The following is a 19,005-nucleotide window of genomic DNA, read 5'->3' as shown; positions in this document are numbered from 1 at the left end:
TAGACTAGACATCCTTAAGATTTAGATAGCAGTGCTAATTTTATTTGGAAATTCAGATAGCAATGTAGCATGTAGTATTAAAGTCAGAACCCTTGCAGTAAAAATCTAAAAATTGTAACCTGGTATATGCATATGCTTGTACTTGCAGTGTAAATCTGAAGATTGTGGCATCTATGAATAATACAAGCCAAATTGATTGTGACATCAGAGAAGTATCAATGTGGATTACTCTAGTGTTGTCAAACTTTTGAACAATTCATTCTCTAATCAATCTAGATACAGTTTCAAACTACATATAATCAATCTGGATAACCAATTGCAGCCATTCTCTCTTATTATCATCAACTAACATGCATGGATACTTGTTTTTACTTGTACATGACCATCTCAACTATATTTTTGTAATCAATAATCCTAGCAGGGTGGGTCTAGTGATGGAGCTAAAGGTGATTTTACAACTTTATTTTAGTAATCATCAACTAACATGCATGGATACAGATGTAGAGACTTACAACTGCTTCTCTTGCTGGTTCACTAAGACCATGTTTGGAGCTGGTATGGCAGGAAGTGAAGGCCTCCACCACATCAAGTTCTTCATGGGTATCTGTGCTAGGTTCTGCATTGTTCCTCTGATGCTTCTGTTTCACAGAGAATCAATTGCAACAAAGTGTCATCAGTCTTATGATACAAAGTCAGTCTTATGTAGATAATCAAATACTTACATATGCATGTAAGTGTGCCACATAGCTGCGAGAACCCGTAGTCTGATGATACTTGACTTTACCACGATTCAGCTTGTTCTTTTCACTTGTTTCCTATAAGAGAATTAAATGTCAGATGAGATCATTGGTTAACATTGAGAAGATAATTTGGAAACTGACTGAGAAATGATAATTGACAAGAATAAAATATACCATGTTCTTTGGATCAGACCACTTTGCAATTAGTGCCCTCCACTGTTCATCAGACATGCAGTTAACTGGAGAAGTTTTGCTAATCTCATTAGCACTTACACCATTGAAGTATTTCTGCTTGAGCCGATAACGCCTTTGTCGCACCCCAGAGCGCATCACATCGGTGCAAGCATCGTCTGTCGGCTTGTCGTTAGTGTTAATCGCCAAGCGCCCCTAGTCATTTGACAATTCCATAAGTTAGTTAATTTAGGTTTAGCAGGTCTACAAGTTTACCAAGAAAACAATATTGCACTTACAGAGATTTTTCCCACAAAATTTTTGTAATGTTGATCATCCTTCTTATATAATTTCCAATGTGGTAGCACAGGAACCTTATCCCGAATGATGACACCAGCCTCAGATGCAAACTTGGCTGCTTGAACAGGTTCATGAGGCCTTTTTTTCCCTTCAGCAACAGCTACGGGCATTCTCCTTCCCATAGCTTTTGTCATCCTGTCCAGCTGTGTTCCCTTGGTGGGTGGCCTGGGTCTCCTTGGGGCTCTCTGTGCAGGAGCTACAAAATATAATTTGCAGTTAAATGATTTAGTTTCATGGAAATCAGCAAAAGAGTTGATCTATTTCAATGATAAAGAAACAATAACTTGCCTTCAGTGTCTACATCAGCATGTATCATGTCTTGAGCACCAGCTCCACTATCTTCCTCTGTGGCTATAATGTCCTCAACACCAGTTCCATTGCCCTGCTCTGCATCTGTAAAAGAACTTGGTGGTATTTCATCTTGACCATCTGTAGGAGCATGTTCACTCTGCCCATCTCTTGCTGACAGTTGAAGCCTTTTTGATGTTCTTAATTCGGCCCTAGTAGGTTGCACCTGCGAACCTTGAGGTGCCCTCACTCTCTTAGTAGCCCTAACTCCCGGAGCCATGTTGGAAACTCTCTTCTTCTTTGAAGCGAGGACTTTTCGCTTCTAGCCTGCAGGACACTGTGGGAAAAATGTAGTAAGTCATGTGCATTAATAAACAAGAGCATATATTAAAGATCATGTAAGAAAGAAAGAATAGGTATCTACAAAGCAAGGGCATATATTAAAGAACAGTTTAAAAACAATCTAATGCAATGCAAATTTTTCCTAGCCAGTATTTTGAAGATAGAAGAAGCACCTTAGTGGGTTGTGGCTGCTCATCAGATTCAGTGTCATCATCATCACTATCTCCTTGATCATTGTCCTCAAGGAGAAATTCCGATGAATCCGAATCTTCACTATTTGTTTTCTGGTTTGCTGATTTTTTCCCCTTCTTTGTTGCAGGTTCAGGTACAGAATTATTAAATTCAGTAGATAGATTTAGCAGTCCAAGTGCTTCAAACACCTTAGCATTCTCCGCTATTTGTGCATCCCGCCTTCTCTCATAATCAGTTTTTCGAGGTTCTTTACTTTCATTTACCCTTGTATCTATTACAATAAGAAAGTACAGCAGTGAAACAGTGATTGACGTTAACTTGCTACTACCAGTCCATGTTGGAAATTTTAGGCAGTAAGAAATTTCATTACCAATGCAACTATAAGAAAGGTGACACATTCAGATCAGTGACACAAGAAGTAGTTATGTTCAGTTCTGAAAGTCTATTCCCATGCTGTCTAATCTAGGTGTTTCTCACCAATGGGTTGTAAGGTATTAATACTAAGGATCATGCTTATATGGACACAAGAAGTATTAACACAATCATAAGGGCTCAAAACAATAAGGAATACTAGCAGTGCCAAAAATTAAGATTGTCAATCCTTTCGAAATGCCTAAGTTAATTATCACATCGAAATGCCTACTGCACCCATTTAAAAGATCTAGGTTTTACTTTACTATGCAGTGCAATTGATTTAGAAGTAGTAAAGTTCAGTTCTTATAGTCTACTAACAGGCTGTCTTATCTAGGTGTTTATCACCAACAGGTTGTAGGGTAGTAATACTAAGGATCAAGATTATATGGACACAAGAAGTATTAAAAAAATCATAAGGGCTAGCATCACAACTATCAGAGTACAATCAGTATGATTGCAATACAACTTCTAAGGATCAGCACATATACAATATGGCACTGAAATCCACTCGACCTACCACACAGTAAGATATGGAATCAGAAAAAGTACAGGACATGTATAAATAAAATAGCCATCTTGCTACTGTAAAAGTTTGGGCTCAAAACAATAAGAAATACTAGGAGTGCCAGAAATTAGGATTGTCAATCCTTTCAAAATGCCTAAGTTAATTATCCCAAGAGGCATACCATTATCATGATTTTGGAACATCATAAATACACAACCACTATTATGATTCAGCCTCTTATTCAACTGCTACTGCACCCATTTTAAAAGATCTAGGTTTTACTTTACTGCGCAGTGCAATTGATTTCAGATAACTAAAACAGGAAAGGATAAGTGGATAACAGCCACAAAAATTCATCAAAGTGTTGTTGCATTGTACTGTGTTGTTGCATTATATCTCATGTATTGTGCACCTAAACCAGAGCACCAACAAAATTGTAGTACTACTTGAACAAATAACAGAACACGTTGTGGCTTACCTTGATCTTCTTCTGCAGACCTCTTCCTACCTTGACCTCTTGTCGCCACCATTGCGGTTGTGCCTTAGTTGCGGATGTAGACAAGTTTCTTGGCGGCTATAGTCATCAAAGTGGAAGAAGACGTGGTGCGGTGAAGCCTAGTCGACGGGGAAGCAGATCCACCGGCGGTGATTGATGGCGGCGGCGACGCAGCTCGTGGGAGAGGAAGTAGGTCGCTGGCGGAAGTGAGCCACCTGCGGCGGCTAGGGTTCCAGAAAGGGGGAGGGATACAGAGGACCACTGGTGGACGCAGCTCGTGAGGAGGTCGTCGATGGCGGTGTGCCGCCGGCGGCGGCTAGGGTTGGAGACTTGGAGAAATGGATCGGGGTGGGGGGTGTGGATGACTGGAGGATGGGTTGACGAGTAGTGGGGGATATGGATAAATAAATCGGTGTTTTGGGCTTTTGGCGGTATTTTTTTCAGGAGTGAATTCTTTTTGGCGCCCTCGGTGGTTGCGCTCGCCTCTTTTAGTCGATGCTTTATATATTACATTAGTATAATAATGCTTAATGATTAACCTCAATTTATTTGAGAATTCTTATTACATGATTTTTCTTTTATTGTAGTTATTTTGTGAATACATAAAGGATAAAATCTAGAATATCTTAAGATGGATAAAATAATCTTATAATGATTAACCTCAGATTTTCATTCATTATTCATAGATTTTCATTCTATCGTGCCGGGCTCATGGGCTCGGGCTTTATGCCCATCTATAAATTTGGCTTTGTGATAATGTGCAAGAAAACTATCTTAGATTGACCCGGGATAAAAGACCCCCCCCCCTTTTGTCCCGGTTGGTAATACCAACCGGGATAAAAGGGTTCACCCACGGCCGGCGCTGCAAAAAAAAAATCCCGAGCTCCCACCCACACGCGCACGTCGCAAGTCACAAGTCACGCGATTTTTCACGCGAAATATGCACGTGCGCGGTTCGTGGGATTCGAACCCACAACCTCCAGCCTCGCGCGTAGCTTCCTTGCCATCCCACCTACACACCACATCTGACTATGTAGGGGATACTATCCTTTTGTATTAACTCGTGGGGGACCCTTTTATCCCGGTTGGAAACACCAACCGGGATAAAAGACCCTTTTATCCCGGTTGGTGTTTCCAACCGGGATAAAAGGGTTCGAGTATTTAATCCCTTTCCAGCCATCTTCCAATGACCTCGTTGGGGGACCCTTTTATCCCGGTTTGAAACACCAACCGGGATAAATGACCCCCTTTTATCCCGGTTGGTGTTTCCAACCGGGATAAAAGGCTCTTGACCCTTTTATCTCGGTTGGTGTTACCAACCGGGATAAAAGGGGGGTCTTTTATCCCGGTTGGTATTTCAAACCGGGATAAAATGCCTCTCAGAGTCTTTTTTTCCCACTAGCCTTTGCAACCGGGATAAAAGGTCCCGGTTGGTGAGCCCCCCACCAGTGACCGAGTTTTAGTCCCGGTTGGTGAACCTTTTGTCCCGGGCCAACTTTAAACCGGGACAAAAGGGGGTGGATGGAAAGTCATTTCTCTACTAGTGACAAACATCCCATTAAAATTTCAAATTGTTTTGACAAGGTGGTACTAGACAACTTGTAAAAGCATGAACAACTCTCACTTAGGTATTAGTTGAAACTTTATTGTCAACATTATGCACAACCCTCACTTAGTTTTTTAGCTATCTTAGCATATTTTAACAATTATGCTTCACTAATCCAACAAAAATTTCAATAATAGGAAAAATTGGTCAGAAAATCGCACAGATGCACAAAGCATCATAGTTTGGCTCTATAAACATCCCATAAAAAATTCAAACGATTTCGACAAGGTGGTAGTATACGTCTTTGTACAAGCATGAACATGGCTCACTCGTGCCAATGATACATGTGAGGTGCAATATTAGTGCATGCCCATTTTCTCAAAATCATTTCAAACTTTGTTTTAGTAGAAGCAATATTAGACAAATTAATCATCTACCAAAAAAATGGAGCATAAAGAAAAAATATAATCATTTCAAATTTTGTTTTAGTAGAAGCAATATTAGACAAATTAAACATGTACCAAAAAAATGGAGCATAAAGAAAAAAATATAACAAAAAATTGGCTCCAACAGGGTTCGAACCTGGGAGCTCAGGGTGAATAACATGAGCCTTACCGTTGCGCTACTCAAGTGTGTTCGGCTGTACTCGAGCACAATTTTAATTAAAGCAAATTTAGTTAACGTTCTTTTCTATACCCCCTCCATCCCTGTGTTCTTTCCTCAATCCAAATGTGAATGCATCTGCGTTTGATCATGACTCTGAATGTGAGCCCAAATCTGAATGTGTGTTTGAGTTTGAATCTGAGTTTGAATGTGTTACTATGTCAACCTCTGTGGCTTTTATGATGGGTTGGTTAGTCAGTTCCCACTGTGGCTTGTTTGGTTGCAAGGAACAGACTAAGCTCTGTACCACCCATGAAGCATGTTGGCAAGCATGTTCTGATTAGTCAGTGCATATGTAAATGAAAATAGAGAAGTGATCCATACTAGAATTTAGGATAATCATGTTGGGAGAACCAAGTAAACAGTGGGACATGATACTGATCCATACTATGTCAACCTGGCCATTTCAGCTAAAACAAGCTTTCAGTGTGACTGGTCCATACTAAAACAACAATGCCATTTCAACTAAAACAAGCTTTCAGTGTGTACTACTGTTGTAATACATTTGTTCTGCTCCAGTTATGCCATAGTACATGTCTTTCCATTATTTAGTTAATTCCACTGGCCTATTGGAAATTGTTTAATATGAAACTAATTAGTCAGAATCAGCCATTGTTGTCCCCTTCTTTGTTATAATTAGTCAGCATCAACCATTGTTTAATATTTAGTTAATTGTCTTCCCCTAAACTGTCCAACAGGCGCAGCAGCTACTAGGTGCTCCTCCACCCAACCAACGATCGCCGGCGTCGCCGCTGCTCTATCCCACGGCCGTCGCCGCTGCTCTATCCCACGGGCGCCGCCGCTGCTGCGCCCTATGGACGTCGTCGCGATCAGACGTCACGGACGTATGATCGCCCAATAGCCACGGACGTATACACGATCGTGTACAGGGCCCATCAGACCCATCGATAAAAAATATTCCAAAATAACTTTTTATACCTACAAAAAGAAAAACGTGTACATCAGGGACACAAAGTGTCGAGAGCTCCAGCGGTAAGGCTCCTCCCTTTCTAGCATCAGGTCTCGGGTTCGATCCCCCTTGGCCCCTTGAGTCATTTTTTTGCAAGGGAGGGGGCAGACTGCTAGTGGACCAAGGGCGTGGGCCTACGGCGCCACGTGTACACTGCCACGGCCCGCTGGTGGGACCACATGGCCACTCCTCCATGTGGGACCCGCTGGTGGGACCACAATGCCACATCCTCAAAGTTAGGCCGCTGGTGGGACCACATGGCCACTCCTCCATGTGGGACCCGCTGGTGGGACCACAATGCCACATCCTCAAAGTTGGGACCCACTAGTGGGTCTGCTTCGCCACGTCCTCCAGGTGGGACTCGCTGCTGGCTCCATTGAGCCATGTCCTTCGGGTGGTACACGACCCAACAAATCAATGACGATTTACTTTTGTTATTATATGACGATTATTCCAGTTTCGTCATTATTCTTCGCGGCAAAGCTCCGTCACCACTGACTAGTGACGATCCTACAACTTTCGTCATAGAATGCTACCATTCTGTGACGAAATTTGCAACCGTCACTACCTAATCGTCATTGATGAAAACATTTCTACTAGTGTTAAATGGCTATGTAATGCTTGTGTGTCAGTTGGTTCGAGTCAATTTTGAGTTGAATAGCAGGCCAAGATACAGGTCATTCGGCGGCCGTGGCGTTCGTCGCCAAAAACTACTGTTCATCTTCCTCCTTACGTTTGTGCGTGAGCGTGAGTGATCTTAGAGCTAGTTCCAACAAGGGGGGTGGGGCGGGGGTGGTGGCTGGGGTTTAAGAATCTTGAAAGACCAAAATCATACCGCACTGGGAGATGATGATGACTCTTTCCTTGGTCTGGTGGTACGAGCTGAGCTGCCTCGATATGGTTCTCTTACAAAAGTTCAGATTGGGAATGGCAAACTCACTTCCTTTTGCCATGATAAGTGGCTCCTGGGAACCTCTCTTGCCTATACCTTCCCTGCCTTGTATTCGCACTACACACAAACGGATGGATCGGTCTACGCTCTGATGACTATCAACCTCTCCCGCCATCTCAGGCTGCACTTGACGCGAGCGGCGACGGAAGAACATGACATTCTACGCAGCTTCCTCCTCTTCACTTCTCTCAGCGAACGGGATGATCGTCGTCTCCTTGATGGTAAACCCAACACCGAATTCACTACGCAAGGTGCTTATCTTGCGCTCCATGCCAATGACTGTCGGGACCCTGACGCTGCTCCAATCTGGAGCACCAAGCTGCCTGTGAAGGTTAAGTTCTTTGGCTGGTTACTCTATCATGGACGCCTTAACACCAGAGCCAAGCATCATCGTAGGGACGGGGGGCATAAAATCACCTAATTGTCAGCTGTACTCTGTCGTTGCCCGATCCAACTCACACCGACGTTGCAATCCTTCTCCTCTGGCATATTTGGGAGGCACAAAACGCCAAGATCTTTGAGCAGCTGGTAATCCCACCTCAAGAAGTAATCCGTAGGGCGGCACGGAACCTGGACGTGTGGAGCTACCGCTACAGAAGAATGACCCCGCATGTATTAGCTTGGCGGGATTTCCTTTTTTCTTGTTGTTAACCTCTTGAGGCCTCTCGTTCTTCTACCTCTGTAATCTCTTCCTGGTATGCAAGGACATGTTTGTTGTAAAAACAACTCTTCGATCAATGGAAAAGTAGTAGGTGGGGATCTTCCCCCCGATATTGTTGGAAAAAAAACAGTCAAACAACAAAGGAAGGCGAGCAAATATTCAATAGGGTTTAATGTTTTTTCCCAAAAGGATGGCCAAAAATTTGCCACAGTTTTTATTACAAGGAGAAAATAAAAACAAGTGACGGCCTAGTATTTTGAGTGAAAACTGGGCCAGAAAACCATATAACCAGAGGTGGTACTCCATACACCACTACTCACTACTTGGTACAACTCACATGGTCGAACATGATCCATTTAAAATGAGTAGTGATTTGCAATTTAATCACTAATTCACTATTCATTATACTTTGATCTTAAAATTTTGCATAATTGTATTTGATATTGTCTACCAAGGAAAAATTTGTCAAAAAGGAGGAAAGATAAACCCTACAGAATCCTTGAGGACTACAAACGAATCTTCTTGTTACCAGGTTGTGTTGACGCTGAACAAGCAATGAACCATACAAAGACGAAGGCCAGCGAGCCTAGAAAGGGCCCAGGCTGATCGGCCTATAGGGGCTTAGGCCGATCGGCCTGAGGCTCCCTGGTTCCACCCCAAGCTCGTTTTTGGCAAGCAACCCTCTGAGAAGACTTAGGGGCTAAGTTTGTGTAACGCCCGTAAAAATACACCCAATTAAATCACTCGTTGAAAATGCTTTCCAAAATTTTTCCGACCGCTGAGCTCCGTCAAATCTTTTCCCTTCCGTCGGACCCGTCGTTCTGGCCCGACTCGTCGACCCTCTTTTTCTGTCCCCGTAATTTTCACCGCGTGCCCGTCAAGTCCATCACGCGTGCCGTCAAATCCCGCAAGTCCCGCCGACTCCCTCTTCTTCTCTCCCTCTCTTCCTTTCTTCTCCTTTTCCTTTCTCCTCCTTTCTTTTTCTCTTTTCCTCTCTCTCCTGCGGCTGGCACCTTTCTTCCTCCCTCTGGCACCGGCGCTCGGCGCCTTGCCCCTGGCGCTGCACTTCGCACGCGCGCCGGGCCCACCTCGCCTCGGGCCACGAGCCGCGCCTGGCTGCGCTGCGCCGGGCCACGCGCCGCGCCTGGCCGCGCCGCGCCGGGCCGCGCGACGCCCGCCCCTGCTCGCCTCGCCCGCGTCGCGCCCGCGCGCCAGCGCCGCCCGCCGCGTTGTGCCGCCCGCCGTGCCGCACCGCTCGCCGATCCCACCCACGCGCGCACGCCGAGCCGGTCAACCACGTCGCGTCGCTCGCTCCGCGCCAAGCTGCCATCCCGTCGCCGCTCCTGTGGCCGGCTCGCCCGCCGGTCACCGCACGCCACCCTCCCGGCGCGCCTCCCCACGCCGGTCGCCGCCCCGTACCCTCGTCGACCGAGCCGCGTCCTCCACCACGCCATCCACGAGCTCCACCGCTCCGGCACGCCACCGGCCGAGATTCGCGGCGCTCCTCGAAGATCGCCGGCCACGAGCTCCTCCCGCCGCCTATAAAGAGGGGCCGGCACCCACCCCCACCTCTCAAGCTCCCCCCACTCCACCAACACGCTCCCCAAGCCGCCGGCCCTCCTCTCCCTACCTTCCCCAACGCCAACCGCCGCCGCCACCAGGAGCTCCGCCGCCGTATTCCGCCGCCGTCGCCCCTTGGGTCCGGCCACCAACCGTCCAAGGTGAGGGGTCAAATGGACCCCCGTGCGCCCCCTCCACCTCTCCCCGCCCGGCCTGCCGCCAGCGAGGCCCGGCCGGCCGGCCCGGCGCTGGCCGCCCGCCCCCTTTCTCCCCTTCCTCTGTTTCGGCCAAGGAAGAAGAAGGGGATTCCATCCGTTTCGATCTGCCCCTCCCTTTCTCTCTAATTGCAACTCGGTCCTCCCACCTCTCTCTAGGGAATTCCACAAATAAGCCCTTCCACTTTTTAGAATATTTACAAATAGGTCCTCGGTTTTCACAGTTTAGTCCAAAACTTCATTTTTAAAGCCCTAATACTCCTTTAAACCGTCATTTCATGCGCCAAATTTCCTCCAATCAATCCCAAATTCGACCACGGCCTCCTCTCATATATTTCCGCCGAGGCATATCAAAATTTCATGAAAATACTCTTCCTACCTATTTTTCGTTCCCACTTCCTGTTCGGAGCTCAACGGGTAAAATCTTTTTCCTTTTTTATTTATTGTGTGCTCGTTTGTGTGTGCCGTAGATCGCGGAGTACCCGAGGAGGAGCGCGAGGAGGAGTTCGACCGCGAGCCCGAGCCCGAGGACCAGTACCGCGAGCAGGAGCTCCCGGAAGGCTTTGAGAACGGCAAGTCCAATCTCACCCTTTGATGCATATTTAATACCCAGTTTTTCAGACACAACCTATTGGCCCATTTTATAAAATGCATATTGTTTTATCGCAAGACATGGTTGGATAGCCACCCCTTGATTGTTATGATCATTCCTTGTTGTCCCATATTTATCTCTAATACGAGTTGCTCTGTTTAGATGATAAATACTGCTAGAATGCTTAGGAACTCATTATCCAAATTCAATCATGACTACACTTGTTTATTCGGAAAATAAATGTGTGAGTATGTTCAACTAAGGTGTTGGGTTTTCGGGTGTAAAGAGAGGTGGTGGATAAGATGGATGGGCGTTTCTTGAGTGGAATGCCGGGTTGTTGGGCTCGTACCTTAGTGGTTGAGCAGAGTGGGAGTTATCCATCTTGTCATGGTTAAGGACCGAGTTGATGTGTCATCCTTCCTAATTCCATCATCGTGCAACCACTCGACCGTTGTATGGGCAACGGCTTAGCATAAATCCCACTGGCTAAACTGCTAGGCTTTAGGTGTGCTGGTGAGCAACGGGAGCCCTTGGAAAAGGACTAAGCTCTTGGTGACTTAGGTCCCGGTTTTGGCCCCGTGGATGGGTTACTAACCCCTTGGGTGCTTCCGTGATGACTAGTCAGTGTTGGCTAAGGTGGGTAATGGCTTTGTTAGGATCCGAACCGTCACTAAGGTGATCGCGATACGGTACCCTACTTGTGGGAAAAGTGTACAACCTCTGCAGAGTTAAAACCTATCCGGGTAGCCGTGTCCACGGCATTGGACGAGTTACGGCTCGGTCACACAACTAGCTTTTGGGGGATGACTGGTATTTACGGTGTGTGTGGGTGTGTGGAATTTTGGAAGTGTCCGGCAGCTGTGCCGTGCGCTACGGCGAACGGGGGGTCCGGTAGCGATAAAACTCGGATCCTTTGTGTAGGATCAACCCCACTTGATATATCGTTTATTAAAATGTTTTCATGAAACTTCTTTAAAATGGAACCCTGCATACGTCTAAAATTCAGCTTTATTGCAAATAAACCATAGCTTCATCCTTGATGATTCTTATGCATATTCTTGTTGTATCCCCCTCCGTGGATGGGGTTGGACTTGCTGAGTACTTTTGTACTCACCCTTGTGTTGTTACTTCAGAGGAGGATCCGGACTTCGTCGCCGAGGACTTCGAGTAGGAGGTTGCGTCTGCACCCAACACTGCCTGCGGTGCTGGCCCTTTTGCAGGATGCTTCCGCTGACGCTTAGTTCCGATTGCAGCCCGGAGTCCGACTGGACTGCAACTTGGATTTGTATTGTTATCGCTTTAGTCTTGCTTTGGGTGTGGCTTGCCCGCCTGCTCCTTCGGGAGTTGTACGGTTTCTGAACTATCTGTTGAATAAATGTGTTATCAGCCTCCTGGGACTGATAATTGGATCACATTTAGTCTCTACTTATGTGGGGACGCTTCAGTTTGTTAAGATATGGCAAGGATCACTTTGGGATCAAAGAGGAATCAGAGAAGATCAAGCGGAGATTTGGAAAGTTATTGAAGATCAATCTCATCCTGAAACTATCAACATGCCATGCCCACATACAAGTGAAAAGAAGACTCCAGAGCATCGAGGGACACTTGGAGATGAAGCAAGATGCGAGGGGCTAAAAGGAAGGCCCAGACCTCTCGGCCTGAACCCTCCCGGGCCAATTGGCCTAGGGGTTTCCTTTGGCCCCTCGCCTTCCAATTTTTGCCACGCGCTCTCTAAACTATAAATACCCCGAAAATCCACCGAACCCCAAATCCAAGACGATGTACTCGACGTGAAGCAACAGAGAAGCAGAAGGAGCTTGAGGGACACCTCTCTGGAGAGCCGAGAGCCGTGCAGTTGTCGGGTGTTAGCGTAGCTGAACCTTTGCCGGCATGATCACCTTGCGAGGAAGATCACACTGGAGTTATGGATCTAGGAGTCATCAAGATCAAGGTAGGATCCCGGTGGTGATCTTGTGATATACAATCATTCATGGTGAAGTAATAGATATGTTCACGTTCTTAGCGATATAAGTATCTCCTTTGATAGTTTTATGCTTTATCGGGTTTGCTTGCTTTTCAATCTAGAAATCGATGATAGATTGCTTAGGGTGTTCTTATGGTCGTGGTGACCAGATTTACATGCCTGATCTACCAATGAGTATGACACATTTTCTTGATCGTTCCCTTAACATGCTTGTGCTGATAGAGGTGATTGTGACAGGATCTTTATTGTGTCAGGTGGGGGGTTTCAGGATCCAGACTAGGGGTGTGGATTTAAAGATGCTTTTTACTAAGATCATATTTGTGTTGCCTTGCTATCCATGCTCAGAATTACAACATATGCATAGTCTAGGTTGTTCTAGATTATTTATCTCTTCTCTATCTGCTATATGTCTGTATGTCGGTGTTTTAGACCGGCAACCTGCCTAGGGAGTACCCAAGGTGGTCTTTTATGCGGTGCGTGTCGTCGATAATCAAGAAGTCGATGGTGACGCAAGGAACACGATTTAGACAGGTTCAGGTCGCTAGATCGCATAATACCCAACATCCTGTGTGTTGGTTGTATTGATCTTGTTCTTCGTTGTTCATTGTCTGGAGGGGATCCTTGCCCGCCATTGTATAGTCGGGGGAGCAAGGTTACAGGGCAGATTGCGTATGAGTCCTAGTCGAGTACGTTAAAGAGTCCTACTCTAACTTGGTAGAGTAGTTTCCTTTTGACCCGACTAGTCTTCGGGGAGTTCATGAAGCCTACGTGCCCTGTAGAGTAGTCTTCATGTCCGAGTTGGTTTCGGGTACATTCCCCTCAGTGGGTCCATACAAGTCTTCTGGTGGGCCCAGGGGTGCCTAGCCGACACTGTACATGCTTAGTAGATTGGATCTAAATCTCTCATAAACATCAAGTTAATACTAACAATGCTAGTCGAAATAGATCTTGTGCTATAAGTTACACGGATTAATAAACCTTGGGGGAATACTTTGAGGGAATAGCTACAACTAATCCGTACGCTTGCGGTTCACAATTAGCATGCTAAAAGCTGTCAACAAGCTTTTCTGGCGCTGTTGCTAGGAACTAATAGTCAAGTTCTAGTTTAACAATGCATTTGTAGATATAACTTTTTGTTCATGATTTTTCAGTCTTTTCTTTTTAATTTTTTTGTTTTTGCGCAATTTCAATCAAAATTTCAAATCTAGTTCTTGTATATATGTGTTTGCTTTCACTAATGCTAACAGGAGATGGACAGCTACCTCTCCAACAAAATGAAAAATTTTATGGATGATCCAACATCCAAAAAAACTTTACAGGCAAGGAAGATGTTGAGCACAAGCTAGAAAGCTGGAGATCAAATCTTCAATTGTTAAGGAAGAATCGTCATCATATTCTTATTCAAAGTTGACACCACTAGTAAGTCCAAAAGGGGCGCTAGTTGCGCCAGAAGTAGCAGAAGAAACTGCAATGGGAGATCAACATGAAGAAGAGCGTACCATCAGGGAACTGTGCATCCCAAACATCACTGATTTACCTATCCATGAGTTGGATGGCATCAGGCAACCATTCACCATCAATACTTCAAGACTCAGGATGGTGCAAAGTTTACCTTTCACTGGTAAGGAGGATGCTAATCTTCATCCACAAACGTTTACGCAGCTGGGCAACACCTTCGATATGTATGGAGTTAACAAAGATCAACTAAGAGCAAGGTTATTTCCCTACTCTCTACTTGGAAGAGAGCTTTAATGGTTTTATTCTCGCGATAATTCAGTATTGGGATGAGTTGATGGAGCCCTTCATAGCAGAACATTATTCACCAGCCAAGACTCAAAACCTAAGAAGCAGGATAGCTACCTTTGCTCAGTATTCTACTGAGAACATTGCTGAAGCCTATGAGCGCTTCAATGACTACGTTCGTGAAGTTCCACATCATAAGTTCCTGAAAGAGAATCTAGTCCAGAAGTTCTACCAATGGCTGACACCAGCATCAAGGTTAATCATCGACGCATCAGCTGGAGGATCAATCATCGACCTCACCCCAACTCAAGCTTTCAAGTTATTCAAGAAGGTAGCAGACAACGATGGATGGACATCATCTGGGTGCTTGTTCCCAGTTCAACCAGCTAGAAATTCTCAAGGTGTGTTGCAACTGAGGAATTTACTCGAAGGGAAGATCGATTCGCTGATGAGAAGACTGGAGAAGATGAAGATAAAAGAAGCTCATGCTATAGATCTGAAGGTAGCAGAAGCAAGATCAACATGTGAAAAGTGTGGTGAATACGGCCATGTTGGGAAGAACTGTCTAGAGGAAGCAAGTTTGCTAGACTACATGAAGAAGGGGGAGTGGTTTCCACCATCCAACTATCGGTATGGATAGAATAGACCTCAACTCAATGCAAGCTCATCCATCCAGAACTTAGTGCCTCTATGCATTCAGCTGAAGGAGTTCATAGGGGAGCAAGGCAAGATCAACAAAGACACTATCACTAAGTTCAAGGTTATGGACAAGGTTTTGGACAAGGTTTTGGAAGATATTGATAGCAAGGTGATAGAGGTCGGAAGTTCAAACCACCAAGTGATGAACATGATGAAGATGCTGGAGACTCAAGTTACATAGTTAGCTGGGCACTTTACAAGCAATGAAGGTAAATTGCCGGGACAACCGAGGAATCCAGAGTCAGCTAAGGCTATTCAAACTTGGTTAGGCAAGGAAACAGAAGACCTTGAACGTCCAGCGGGATCTAGGAAGCCTAAATCAACTGTTGAAGCGGAGATGACTTCAAAAAAGAAGACACCTACCCCAGCTCCAGAAATTGAAATAGAAGAGCCAGAGTTTGAGATGGTTGATCAAGATGACACTAAGATTCTGCCAGGAAAGCCACGCCATCGTCTAGGTAAAAACTGATGGACAGTTTGAAAATTTTGTTGAAGTTCACCCTGCGAGGAAGATCACGCTAGAGTTCTGGAGCTAGGAGTCATCAAGATCAAGGTAGGATCCCAGTGGTGATCTTGTGATGTAGAATCATTCATGGTGAAGTAATAGATATGTTCACGTTCTTAGCGATCTAAGTATCTCCTTTGATGGTTTTATACTTCATTGGGTTTGCTTGCTTTTGAATCTATGAATTGATGATAGATTGCTTAGGGTGTTCTTATGGTCATGGTGACCAGATTTGCATGCATGATCTACCGATGAGTTTGACATGTTATCTTTATCGTGCCCTTAACCTACTTGCGCTGATAGTGGTGATCGTGACAGGATCTTTCTTGTGTAAGGTGGGGGGTTTTGGGATCTGGACCGGAGGTGTAGATTTAAAGATGCTTTTTACTAAGATCATATATGTGTTGCTTTACTATCCATGCTCAAAATTACAACATATGTATAGTTTAGGTTGCTCTAGATTGGTTACTTCTGCTCTATCTGTTATCTGTCTGTACATGCTTAGTAAATTGGATCTGAATCTCTCATAAACACCAAGTTAATACTAACAATTCTAGTTGAAATAGATCTTGTGCTATAAGTTCCACGGATTGATAAACCTTTGGGGAATACTCTGAGAGAAGAGCTACAACTGATCCGTACGCTTGCGGTTCACAATTGGCGTGCTAACAGTCGTCAAGAGGATGGCAAAAAGCCAAAATTATAAGACTAAGCTTCTGAAATACATGTAACTTTTATATTTTGACAACATACTCTCTCTACGTCTTGTAAGTTCAACCTATTTACCTGAGGACGTGACAGTACGGCACATAGCCTAGCTTGCTAGTTGAAGGAATCCAGAAGTTAAGTTCATCAACACAGAAATAAAGAATTGACACCTATATAAGGAGAGACGAATGAACGTTGTGGACCCATGAAAGAACTTGGTTTATTTCTAGACAGTTTCCGCGGCATGCGGCCTTCTACTTTATCTGATATGGAATTGTGAAAGGTAAATGTTGCATTAGACAGAAATAGAACCCGAAAGAGTAATGGGTATATACGCAGTGGCCAGTGGGATGAAAACCAAGTTCAACAGTGACTGGAATAGGTTAAAGTGATAGCTAATCATCATTATCAACAGTAATAGGTAAGCTTTTCAGAGTTGATCCAGTCATTTTTAGTAGCCAAGACGAAGTTAACCATGACTACGTAACAGTTTGGATACTCCACCGGACTCTACTACTGACCACCATCATCAATCGAAACAAACAATCAGTCATGATTGATCAAATCGCTTTCCATAGCACAACCAAATTATGGACATTGACATAGTACGTTGGCACGGCTTTACAAGAATCATATTCACATACAGCCCCTCGATTAAGAAAGCAACGTCATAGCAATAAGCACAAACCCAAAGCTTCCAATAATAATTAACGCCAAACATAACCCAAAATGGTGACATCTCTATGTATACTCCACACATACTGGAGCTCCATTATTATTGCTGTCTTTCCTGATGCATGAACCAACCGATACTATACTATATCTGGATTAATAAAGTGGTTACTATTGTTGACAGTACATCAATTTCCACTAGGCAACAATATTGTCTAGCCCTTTTTCTATAAAAATTGAGTGATACTATCTAGCTAGCTACTCTCTTTGTTTTTTATGTGTTCACTTTTTTTAGTGCAATCTGTTCACTTTTCTCTTTGATGGTGGCTACTATAAAATGCAACTCTAAACAACTGGGACGCCGATAAAGAATAAGAAGCACGGTGAACTTCTAAACCTCAAATATTTAGACCTTTTTGCTGGGAAAAGAAACAATAATAAATACATATTAAAATGGGGGCAAACTTATTCTTTGCTCATTGTTGGATGCCTCGCATTTTTGTCCATTCAAATTGGAAACTGAACAAACGCATTACTACAGATTGCAATTGCGTTGCTCAGATGTCTGCACATTGCGTGGGCGCGAAGGAGAACTTCTGGTTGCGCACATCAAACAGCACGTGCATGTTCTGCTGCAGGACGTTGCCGATGATGGACACGCCGAAGTCGTCCGGCGCACTGCCCACCGCAAGGCACATCATCCCGGCTCTCGGCTCCTGGAAGTAGTTATCCCGGGGGAGTGTCATCGCTGCGCCCCCGTCGAAGTGCAGCACGAGTGGCGGCGTCCTCACCGCGCTCATCGCCCCACCGCTCGGCAGCACGAAGCACAGCTCGTACTCCCCCATGGTCCCATTAACGACCGGCAGCCTCACCGTCTCCAGCACCGCCTTCTTCACGACCTTGAACACTTTCTCCGGGAGGTACGCCAGCGTGCTGCCCGAGTCGACGATCGTGCCGCCGGTGCCGTCCGGCTTTATCTCCAAACTGGCCGCCGGCACGCGTAGTTTCTTGGTCCCAAGCGAGAGCCCTACCAGTGGCACGTAGTAGTAAGCAGTCTCCATTGCCGGGTTCCTCAGAATGGAGGTGGTCTGGATTGGGCCTGTCGTCTTGTACTTTTCAAGGTTAGCCATTGCGCCGAACATCATCGGGCTGGTCTTACTCTCGGCGAAAGGAGTGAGGCAGTAGGAGAACCTTGGTACGGACAGCTGCGATACCAGCGACATGGTCCCGGGGCTGAGGCCCATGAGGCCGGAGGCGCCGACGAGGGTCCCCGCCAAGAGCGCACCGCAGCCGAAGCCGAGGGGGAGGGAGACCTTACTGCGGGCGCCGAAGGTGAAGGCCTCGGAGGCGAGGACGCCGCCGGCCTCCGCGCTGCCGTAGACGTCGTCGTAGAGGCACCTGTTCCGGGTGCAGTTCTTGTCGCTGAACTGGCCCTCCTGGCACAGCGTGCTGCTGCATGGGAGGAAGGCGAAGGAGGAGGACCTGCGCGGGTCGTAGAGGGGCTCGCGCTGCCTCGCCGTGCGGCGCCCGAACAGCGCGCACTGCGTCCAGATGAGGTCGCTGCCCGTGTCGACGATGAGCGTGCGCGGCTGCGGCGGCGTGCCGATGCCCACGGTCAGCGTGTGGCTCTGGTCGCCGAGCGGGGTGATGGACGCGTCGGCCGACGACAGGCCGCCTCTGCCGAGGGCGGCGCGGGCGAGCCTGGCATTGATCCTCGCCGCCCGGGCCTTGCTGGCCGTAGCGGCATGGCCAATGAACTCCTCGCTGGAGAGCGAGCTGCTGGCGTACGGGTGGTTAAGCTCGGCTCGGAAGTCGACGGAGCCGGCGGCGGCGGTGACGACGACGACGACGGTGAAGCAGAGAAGCGGGCGGAGGAGATGGCTCGCCATGCCTTGAACGAAACTAGCTAGGACGAGCGTCGAGCGGGCGGGGAGGGCACTAGCCTTTGGCTTTAGTAAGGTGCTAATTTGTTCTCGCGGTGGTTGGGTCGTGGCCGTTATCTTGATTCGCATGATGGTGCAAAAAAA

At 46.1% G+C, this 19,005-nt stretch overlaps 1 protein-coding gene and 1 non-coding gene across 2 annotated transcripts; both read right to left on the bottom strand.

Moving 5' to 3' along the window:
• Positions 1-14,488: 14,488 nt before the first annotated feature.
• Positions 14,489-14,595, bottom strand: LOC117862288 (small nucleolar RNA R71). Its single transcript, XR_004641943.1, has one exon. It is a non-coding gene; the product is annotated as a small nucleolar RNA R71 (small nucleolar RNA).
• Positions 14,596-17,362: 2,767 nt separating this feature from the next.
• LOC117860142 (aspartic proteinase nepenthesin-1) lies at positions 17,363-18,980 on the bottom strand. Its single transcript, XM_034743381.2, has one exon. The coding sequence runs from the start codon at positions 18,865-18,867 to the stop codon at positions 17,536-17,538; it is 1,332 nt and encodes a 443-aa protein (XP_034599272.1). The 5' UTR covers positions 18,868-18,980; the 3' UTR covers positions 17,363-17,535.
• Positions 18,981-19,005: the final 25 nt, after the last annotated feature.

The sequence above is a fragment of the Setaria viridis genome, chromosome 6 (assembly GCF_005286985.2).
Source record: "Setaria viridis chromosome 6, Setaria_viridis_v4.0, whole genome shotgun sequence".
NCBI lineage: Eukaryota > Viridiplantae > Streptophyta > Magnoliopsida > Poales > Poaceae > Setaria > Setaria viridis.
The sequence above is the reverse complement of the archived record's forward strand: the minus strand, read 5'-3'. Positions and strand labels throughout refer to the sequence as shown.